This window comes from Beta vulgaris, chromosome 2, assembly GCF_026745355.1.
Source record: "Beta vulgaris subsp. vulgaris cultivar EL10 chromosome 2, EL10.2, whole genome shotgun sequence".
NCBI lineage: Eukaryota > Viridiplantae > Streptophyta > Magnoliopsida > Caryophyllales > Amaranthaceae > Beta > Beta vulgaris.
This window is the reverse complement of record NC_079203.1, coordinates 14606984-14617933: the sequence shown is the minus strand read 5'-3', so window position 1 is coordinate 14617933 and position 10950 is coordinate 14606984. Positions and strand designations below refer to the sequence as shown.

The 10950-nt window shown below is 37.6% G+C and overlaps 1 protein-coding gene across 1 annotated transcript; it reads right to left on the bottom strand.

The window, feature by feature from the left end:
• Positions 1 to 8638: 8638 nt before the first annotated feature.
• LOC104887277 (uncharacterized) lies at positions 8639 to 9793 on the bottom strand. Its single transcript, XM_057392886.1, has 5 exons — positions 9687 to 9793; positions 9491 to 9601; positions 9328 to 9412; positions 9128 to 9226; positions 8639 to 8965 (listed from the first exon to the last, which is right to left on the bottom strand). Exons 1-5 carry the CDS (start codon positions 9791 to 9793, stop codon positions 8834 to 8836), a joined length of 534 nt encoding a protein of 177 aa, XP_057248869.1. The 3' UTR covers positions 8639 to 8833.
• Positions 9794 to 10950: the final 1157 nt, after the last annotated feature.

Genomic DNA, 10950 nt, shown 5'->3' with positions numbered 1-10950 from the left:
TTCAGCTCCTCTTCTTGTTCTTCTGTTCAAGTGATTCTTCAATGTTTTTAATGTCAATTAAAGTCATTACTCTTTTTTAGGACATTGAGCTTGATAATGACCATAACCATGACACTTAAAGCACTTTACATCAATATTTTTTTGAGGTTTCATCCACTACTTTCTTCCCTTTATCAATCACTTTCAACCGCACTTTAGGGGTGTAAGGAGATGTGTATGGTGTTTTAACATTAGAAACTCCCTTAGAATAGGTAGTTCCCTTCACAAAAGGTTTCTTCTTCTTCTCCTTAATGTGTTTTTCAACTTTAAGAGCTAACTTAAAGAGTTCATCTAAGGTAGAATAAGGATGTAACTCCACCTTCCTCCTAATGTCTTTTTCTAAGCCTCCTAGAAATCTAGACATTGTTTGCTCTCTCTCTCTTGTACATCAATTTCATTAACAACTTTTCAAACTCATGGATGTAATGTTCTACCCCTTTATGGTCTTGGAATTCGGCCAATTGTTATACAAATCAAGGGTGTAAGTAGATGGTAAAAACTTCTCCCTCATTTTCTTTTTAGCTTACTCCAACTCTTATTTAGGCTTTTGTTTTCTATTCTAGCTAAAACACATTCTCCCACCAAAGGGATGCATACCCCTTTAGTTAGCTACAGCAACTTGAAAGTTTACATCATCATACTCCTTAAGTTCAAAATTCGATCACACCTTAGCACCACTCAAAAACATCGGATTAAGGTTTCCATCAAACTCAGGAACTTCTAATTAATGTCTCTAAAATCATCTTTCTTTTGTGGTTTTCTCCTAGTTCTTGAAGATTCAGAAGAACCTCCTCACTACTATCATAAGCTACACCTTCATCCTCCACATTTTCTCCTTAAAGGCCTCTATACCCTTCTCTACAACAGTCATCAAATTGCCATTTGTCACTCAAAGTGGCATTTGATTCTCCATCCACCAACCTTGCTTCATCAATTCATACCTCTTCTAAACTGATTTTCTTCACCTCCACTCATGATTGATTCAACCTCAACAAGAATAGGCTAGAAAGAAAGAAAAGAAGTGTGTTTGGCTTAGAATTAGGTTCGGTTTTAGGGGGGGTTGTGTTTGGGTTTTTATTGTGTGTTTAATGTGTTTTAGGGATGAATTAGAATGCTCTTAATCAACCTACAGCTCTGATACCAAATGATACATATTGATTAAGATAACAAGAGCATTCAAAGTATTAAGCAAGAACAAAGAAGAGAACATAAGTTTTGTTACAAACCGGTTCAATTAGATTGAACAACCACCATTTCACAACCCAAAACCACCAATCTAAGATCAAGTTATAACAATAAGCTTCTAACTTGCATCTACTTTGAGTTTCAATCACAATTCAACGATTAAGTGAAAGAATTAAGCAAAGATTTGATAATGGTCAAACTGACCGGAAGACAATAAGCACACAGCTTAATGTTTTGAGCATAAACTCTCAATTTTATTCAAATGACTTAATTCCAAAAAGGTACAAATAACATATTTGTTTACATTGTGTCCAAATTTCGGCTGATTTGGACACTAGCTATGCCAACTAAGCTAATAAAAAACATGAAACAAATATTACAATCTTCCAGCACACTTCCTACAAACTAGCTTAGTTCTATTGGAAGTACAAAACAGAAAACTACCAATAGGATACTAAAGTAAACATATTAAACTATATTCCTCAAAAGCTTGACCAATTTGCAGCTCAAATGATTGCTGCCCAAAAGCTTCAAAGAGAAGCTAGAGTGACGCTGGAGCTGGGCAGAAGCTTCCTTGCCTTGAAGTCTCCTTCTTTCATTGGATTAGCTTCCTTGCCCATGTGAACTTCAATGTGGCTTATACTCTTCCCTAAGTCTTCAATTCAGTGAGGTGGCACCAAAATGCAGCAAAAACATTCCTAAACTGCTTATACAACCGGATTAGAGAACTAACTAGCTTAGCTCTTAAAGCATGATTAACATAACTTAAGTATGTATTAGGCTACTAATCACTTACTAAACTTATTACCAATACATAATGATGATTAAGTGTCATTAGTATTAGTTAATCTTGTTAAGTAGAGATTAACATAGGATTAGCCTAATCAAGTGCTTAAGTAAGGTTTTAGAATAAACCGAGCTAGATAGGCTTAGAAATTGAACCTCCTTCACCATGTTCTCCTTTTAATCATGTAGAAGAAGACCTTGGTTGCTTGAACTAGATGCTCCTGCATCACTCTTCGTCCTCGGGCTCTTCGTCATCTTCAGGCTCTTCATCATCAGACTCAGAGAGATTCCCCATAAAAGGGATGTCGTTCAGATTTTCTCGACGCCGGGTTTTCGAGGCCCTGGACGATGCTAACTCCTCTTGCAACTTCTGGATCCTCTCCTGCGATGTCGTAAAGTCGGTAGTTAGACGCTCGTTAGCTTGTTTCATTTCGAGCATCTCTTCTCTCATTTGCTCGTACTGCCTTTGCATTTCCTCGAGATTAGGTGTTTCTCCCATTTGACGGATTTTGAATAGTAGATGGTCTGGTTATGCCCCACGGTGGGCGCCAAATTGTTTATGCTAAAATTTATCACTTATGATGAAATTGAATTTTGTGGGACGTGTCAACCAGATGGTGTTTAAGTCGATGCGAGAAAATAATGTAAAGGGGAGTCAAAGGGGATGAACACACAAAAATGGTGACGCGGAAAACCCCAATGAAGATGGGTAAAAAACCGCGGGTGGTTGGAGATCCACCAAACTAATATAGTTCACTATCTTTCTTCGTGACTGATCGTCGTTTACAAGAATGCTTAGTTCAATCTAGTGTCTTTATCATAATGTTGCGTAAAAAACATGACAATGACCTCTCTCTCTCTTTTATATGCCTTCTCTTTTCTTTGGCTTTTCCCCAACGAATACAAAAATAAATCTACTCATTATTACATTGATTTTTGTGCTTAAATCACGGCGATCTCCTTCACTTATGCTCCAACGTCTTGACTCACGCTCCTCAACGGCTGAATTTATGGCCTGTTAAACTCTTCCCTTATTTAGCCGGACCGTTACTTATTTAATGCTTCAGCTCAAATCTCACATTGTTTGCTGCGTCTTCGGGTCTGAATTTCTTTGTCACTATGCCACATGGCGTCATGTCATCGAGTCATCGCGTCCTGCTGCACACACACACACACACACACACACACACACACACACACACACACACACACACACACACACACACACACACACACATATATATATATATATATATATATTATGTTAATCATTGTACCTCATCTGATAACCGCACCAATGCACGTGGCCATAGAATGTAACAGCCAAGGGCATCAGTCACTGACTGTAGACCAACTTCCGCATTCAGTAGCGGAAGAGGTAATTCTTCGAAACCGGGCTCAATCTCTGAAACGTTGACCACATAGTGAATATCAGCGACTGCCTGGTTGTGCAATCGTACTCGGTCCCTAGGGGGTTGTGCTTGGCCATAAGCAACGAGAATGAAACTGCCATGACCATCCCCTAGAGCTAATAGCTTACATGGTGTCTCTTCCTTTAAAAAAAATCTATTCATACCTAGTCTATTATGAAACAACATATATATATATATATATATATATAGTAAGAATTTCATGCATTTAAGAACAATTGTTGTGATATTAAGTGATTACCGTGAACGCCGGAACTGGATCAGGCTGCGTAGGAACACTGCCCTGCTGGAAAGCACCAAAAGTCGGTAAGCCCATCTGCGCCAACATGGCGTTGAAATTCTGAGTCATCTCCGCTCTGAGCTCCTCCCGAATTTGGGCCTTCATAGCCTCCACATCTATGGAAGCTGCCGAACTGACACTGAAGGCACTGGATTTTGACGTAGAGGTGTATTGATCAACATACACCTTTCTCACCACAAGGCGGACACCTCCTACGCCCCCACACGTCCATATTGGTCCCGTCCTAAAGTATCATGTAAGGCATCAACTTGTCCTTTAGGAGTGAACTCACCAGTTGCCTCCTTTTCCTTCAAGCCAATCTACATAAGGATAAGAGAGAAATACTCGTGAGCGACAAGTTATATTATATATACCTTGTCAAAAACTTATAATATGTACTTATAATGACATTAGCTATCTGTTGCGTTCCGGGATCAGGCAAGACACTTTGTCCCTTTGCATCAACCCCATGCATCGAACACCACCAATTGAGCACTCTATCTGGTTGCCGAGGCTGTGCAACTATCGTCGTAGAGCTAGTGCCCGTTGCCGTTGACCCAATCGTGGGGTAATGGCTATACATCCACGTATCTCTCGCCTGCCCGTATGACTGAGCACCCAGATGGTGATAGTACTTCCTAGCTTTTGCATTCGCGCTACTTTTCTCACGAGATGCCTGAAACACACAATTATAAACAATGGTTAGGTGTTATACAATAATACTAGATCTAAGAGTATTAAATCTTAGCAAGTAAAATATTCTTACAACAGCTTCCGGGGTTGTTTTTTGTGCAACAAATGCATGCCACTCCTCAGGTGTGATATGCCTCCATATCTGATATGGAAACTTGGAGGGCGCCTCAAATGATGTGTCCGGTGAAGCCTCAGAAGAAGAATGTATTTGTCCCCTGTAGATTTTTTTCTTCTTTGTACCCACGACTTTTCTCCGCTTCGTGATCCACCCCGACACTAGCTTGGCCTTGAAGTCTCTGAATCTCTGGGCAACCGCGGATAGAAACACATTCTTCTTGGCTTCATCATTTTCAATATTGGATTGATTCTACAAAAAACGCATTTCACAAATTAGTAAATATTACATAATATATTTAACTAAAGTGTTAAGATTCTAAACGTTATTGTACGCGAATCTTACCATAGTATCTTCCCAAATCATATATACCTTATCAAAAACTTATAATATGTGCAGCAGGGGGGCTGTGTGGAGCAGGGGGGCTATGTGCAGCAGGGGGGCAGTGGGGGTGGGTGCAGTGGGGGTGGGTAGTGGGGGATGGGGGGCTGTGTGCAGCAGGGGAGGGGGGGCAGTTCAAAGAGAATAACTCTACACAATAGTTCAAAAAGAAAAAAATTGGCCTAAAATCAAATTTATATTCCCGAAATGCAACAAACGACAAATGCAAGCCTATAACTCTACACAATAGTAACTTATACCTCATATAAGCATGTTCAAAGAGAATTTGGGGATAAATGACTCGATAAGTACGAGTTGGGAGCGAAAAGGCCAAAATAGGCCCGAAATGGCCTTTTCGTTCCCGAAATGCAACCAACAACAAATGAAAGCTTATAAATCTACACACTAGTTACATTATACCTCATATAAGCATGTTCAAAGAAAATTTGGGTTTAAATAACTCGATAAGTACGATTTGGGAGCGAAAATGCCAAAATAGGCCCAAAATGGCCTTTTCGTTCTTGAAATGAACCAACAACAAATGAAATCCTATAACTCTATACACTAGTTACATTATACCTCATATAAGCATGTTCAAAGAAAATTTGGGTTTCAATAACTCGATAAGTACGATTTGGGAGCGAAAAGGCCAAAATGGGCCCGAAATGGTCTTTTTGTTCCCGAAATGCAACCAACAACAAATGAAAGCCTATAACTCTATACACTAGTTACATTATACCTCATATAAGCATGTTCAAAGAAAATTTGGGGTTAAATGACTCGATCAGTACGATTTGGGAGCAAAAAGACCAAAATAGGCCTAAATTGACCTTTTCGTTCCCGATATGCAACAAACAACAAATGAAAGCCGTTTCTACACAATAGTCACACGGACCTGAGTTTATATCTCATGATTTATTGAGCTTCCACCATTTCTTAGGATCCCCAAGTACATGTATCCCTTCCGTGTGATTTACACGCATATAGTTCTCCGACATATTCACATGATCTTCCACACTAATTTGAGGATAGGTAAAAGGGGGGAGGTCCTCAAATGCATCACATTCTTCCTCATTATCAACATCACCAATACCGAGGATACTCCTTTTACCAGGTACAACAATTGACCACTTATGATCATCATGATCAGTTACACAAAATACTTGCTTGACTTGTGATGCAATTACAAATGGCTCCTTAGTTTCACGTAGACGACTAAGGTCAAGAAGAGTGAATCCGCAAGGATCATCTTTTCTTACACAACATCGATTATCGTCAACCACTTGCAACACAAGAGGCAAATATTAAAAGTACAGTAGTCCAGCTCCCATATTTCTTGTATTCGCCCATAATAGTTGCTTTCAGCATGTGCAAGCGACTTATCTTTCGAGCTTGCATATTGTGTAGACGACGCAACAAGTGAAACACCACTATTTTGTTGCGATCTTGACTTCAGATCTTGACGTTCAGTCCAAAACGTATACCCATTAATATCATAACCCTCATAAAAGCGTACAGTTTCACGAGGACCAAATGTTAACCACTTGACTGTTTCAGAAACACTTTCATTCAAATCATTCATTACTCGTTTATGAAACCAATCAATGAAAGTCTTGTTATGCATTTGCGTCAATGCCCTCACTCCTTTTCCAGGATTGCTAACATGTAATTCCTCCATATGTTCATGTAAATAAGGATGGACAGCTGGTACGTGATGCCATACAAATAAATGAGCTTGTTTACGCTTTTATTTCTACGGAAGGTGTGATCAATTTTGAACCAATTGTACCCTTACCCTCAACTCTGCCCTCGTGTCGGGATGTCGGAAGTCCAACAGGATCAACATTAGCAAAATACTCAGCCACAAAATTAATGATCTCTTCACCCACAATCCCTTGAATTATACTACCTTCTGGTTGTGCAGGATTCCCAACTTTATCCTTCAAAGTTCTCATATATCTCTCAAAATGATAGCACCACCTCAAAAACACTGGACCACACAACTTAATTTCTCGAACTAGATGGACAATGAGATGGACCATAATGTCAAAAAAATGCGGGGGGGGGGGGGGAATGCATCTCAAATTTGCATAGCGTTTCAACTACTCTGGTCTGCAAGGAATCGAGGGTCGACGGGTCTAGGACTTTGCTGCATATTGTATGAAAAAATGAACACAGTTCTGTAATGGTGTGCCTCACATGCTTTGGAAGTATCCCACGAATTGCAATCGGTAAGAATACTTGCATCATGACATGACAATCGTGCGATTTCATACTCGATAACTTCAACTCACCATTTAAGGTAACAAAGCGCTTCATATTCGATGAGTAGTCAGTAAGGACCTTAATGCCATACAATGACTCGCAAAAAATCCGTTTCTCTACACTTGACATCGTGTAGCAAGCTGGTGGCAAATAATTCTTCTCCGAATCCTCCACCGTTTAACTTTTCTGAGTTTCATCATCATCCCTTTCCTCCCCTATTTTCTTATTCCTTCCTTCCCTTTTCTGAGCCCACAACTCTGGTCGAAGCCCCTCTTTTTCCAAGTAAAGTCGTGACGCCTTAACATCTTTTGTCTTGCCCGGAATATTCATAAGTGTCGCGTGAATAGCTTCACAAACGTTCTTCTCTATGTGCATGACATCCAAACAATGTCTGACCTTTAGATCTTTCCAATATGGGAGTTTCAAAAAAATGGATTGTTTTTTCCATAATCCTGTAGGTCGATCAACCTAACTAGCAGTTTTACCAATGACTGTTTCAATGCCCTTCACCTGATTATAAACTTCAGTACCAGTTAATGGTCTATGAGCAACTTCTTCTTCAACCGTCCCATCAAATGCCTTCTTCTTAAACCGATAGGGATGGTCGCGGCTGAGGAGCCTTCGTGTGCGCATATACACATCTTTGCAGCCCTTAAGGTGTGTAGATTTCATGTCATCTAAACAAATCGGGCAAGGTTGTTTTCCTTTAGTCTTATACCCAGATAAGTTCCCATAAGCTGGATAATCATTCATAGTACAAAAAAGCATGGCACACAGAGTGAACATCTCATTAGCATACGCATCAAATACTAACACTCCTTCATTCCACATCTTCTGTAAATCTTCAATAAGCGGCTGAAGGTATACATCTATGTCATTTCCAGGTTGTTTGGACCCCGATATAAGAAGCGACAGCATCATGTACTTGCATTTCATGCACAACCAAGGAGGCAAGTTATAAACCACTAAACACTACTACAAAAATGCATAAAGAGACCCCCTAAAAAACGCTTTAGAGACCACTTTAGAGGTGGTCTCTAGCTCAGTGGTCTCTTAGGGTAAAAGGCCACTTATTATGGGTGGTTTGTTATATTGAAAGAAGAGACCACTTTTTTTTAAATAAGTGGTTTTTTTTATATATTGTAGTAGGAAAAAATGAAAAGGATAAGGAACCACATGAAAAACAAATGTGGTCTCTTTCATCGTACTAAAAAACCACTTATTATAGGTGGTCTCTTTATCTTTCTTAAAAAAATCACTTAGATGGAAAGGTGGTCTCTTTCGTCTTCCTAAGTACTATATTTAATTTGATATAAGAGGCCATACATTAGAACAGATGGTGTCTTTGCCTCATTATTTTAACGACAAAATTCTAGCTTGTGGCTTTATTTAATTTACCTATAATTTTTATTTGATATATATTTCCTACAAAATCGCATGCCACTTGCATTGACAAAATTCGAATTATTATATAACTTGACAAAAATTTCATTGATGCAATACCATAATTCATTACAAAATAATATCGATATATGAAGATTCAAAAAATCAACTTCTCAAAAGATACCTAAAGCAGCCATTATTTCTTTCAACACATATGCAGAGTAAATTAATCAACTCATTGTTCTAACTAATTACCTATATAATCCCGCTTAACACCTAATCAAAATCGACACTTTCTTCAGATTCCTCTTCTTCCGCTTGTTTATATTCCTCCACGTATTTGATCCATAAGTCTCTCAACTCGTCAAGCTTATTTTGAGGAAATTCAGTTGCAACTCCGCCAAAGTACTACAAAGCATTAATAAAATGATTTAAAAATAATTTGATATGAAATATGTTGTTAATCATGAAAGTAAGTACTTTTGATAAGTATAAATATTGTTTAACTTCAAGCACTAATAATAGATATGAGAAATAAGCAAGTAAATGGTGTTTTGAAAGAATTGATACCTTATCAGGAATCACTTGTCGCCTTTTCTCTATAGTATCGAGCATATATCGACATATATAATATCCACAATCCAGAGATTCTTGGGATTGACGAGGACACTTGTTCATAAAGGTAATTATACAATTAGTCATATTACATATTAATTTTAATAAGCATCAATATAAATGCATCAAAATAATAAAAAATTAGAATAACATACCTCAGGTTTTTTCCACTTAATTGTCGGATTCTTTTTCATTTTCTTAATGTCCTTTCGATATACGAGACTAAATTTTATGATTCCCCTAAAAAATTGTCAAGTAAAAATTAGATGATTACTTCAATATTATGAGTTAAATATATAATGTACTTTGTATACATACTCATTTATGGTCCTTTGAGCAAATTCAGGAATATCATTTTCCGCTCCAGCAAGATCAAGCCAAAACACCACTACATTCCACGGACTAATGACCGCTAGCATCCAATGTCGACTGCACATCCGCAAATGTTAGTGTGTGCATAGCCAGTTAACATCTTCCCATCCTTTTAATAATTAATTTAATAATTCATACTTACTTCTCATGATAAGGTGCAAAGAATTGTTGATTGACATTATTCCCTTCATTTTCGCCAAAGATACGAGCTAGATAGTCGACTTGCTCTTCTTTATTGGTTTGTATCATGGGAGATAAATAATTTGAATCACAAAATCCATACATCCTACATACACCACCTTGTTGACACTTTTCGCTCAAGTATCTTGCACATTAATTTGGATATATATATATATATATATAATGAAATTAGAAAAGAACAACTAAAAACACAACTGAACTTAACTTACTTCATGAAAATGGACAAGTGAGTCACTCCGATCTTGAAAATAACATAAAAATTATTAAGTGGGGTTTAAGAGTTCTCAACACACGGTTGTTTTGATTGAAGTAATAACATTATTAACATGACATACACGTTCATCTTTATTAAGAATCACAAGTATATATTTTTTATGTCAGATTATAAGTTTCAGAGTGATTAAAGTTTGATCGGTTCGTGGAATTTTGCAGATTTGGTTTCACAATCTACCCCATACAAAATTAGCATCAATTCTTAAGTCCATAAAAGAATATACATGGTTTTAGTTAAGCTTCTAGATAGACCAAATACGTTCATCAAATAATACATTACTATCAATTCTTAAGTCCATAAAAGAATATACATATTTTTAGTTAAGCTTCTAGATAGGCCAAATACATTTATCAAATAATACATTAGTGTAATTAACCCAAACCTTGGATTACCTAATTGAATTTTTTCTTTTGCTTAACATCTTAAATAGAAGGGGATGCTTTGAATCCCCTACTACTGCAGCAAGAAATGCATGTTCATTTCAATAACACAATGTATCTAGTTTAATTTTCTTCAAGAATTAAAGAATCCTAGAAATTGATAATGATGAAGCCAATCAAGGAATTCAATGCAGCTTTGCATTGGTTGAACTGACCCTACTGAGTCATCTTCTAAACCACAAAGCACACCTTCAAAATGACAGAAGTCCATAAATCTCACATCTGAATAACTATCAGGTAATTAAGAACTAGGACTTTCCGGGGGTAAGAATAGTCTTTATATAGCCCAAGGTGTCGGAGATTTCTTTATAACAAGAAGATAGAAAAGAAGAACAAATTAAGATTTAAGAGGGAGTTCATCAAAATGGCTGAGCCAACCTCGTCTGATCTAGAAATCCAAAACAAATCAAACCAAAACCATGAAGCCAGTCCCTTACTAAATGATGATGATCTAGAAAATTTATTTGGGCCGGGGGTGGTAGACTTCACCA

Bases quoted from the DNA above. Each gene is read 5' to 3' on its own strand.
- LOC104887277 (XM_057392886.1), bottom strand. From the start codon at position 9,793: ATGATACAAACCAATAAAGAAGAGCAAGTCGACTATCTAGCTCGTATC. The intron at 9,602-9,686 runs GTAAGTATGAAT...GCGGATGTGCAG, and splicing joins TTTGCACCTTATCATGAGAA to TCGACATTGGATGCTAGCGG. The intron at 8,966-9,127 runs GTATCAATTCTT...AATGCTTTGTAG, and splicing joins GACAAGTGATTCCTGATAAG to TACTTTGGCGGAGTTGCAAC.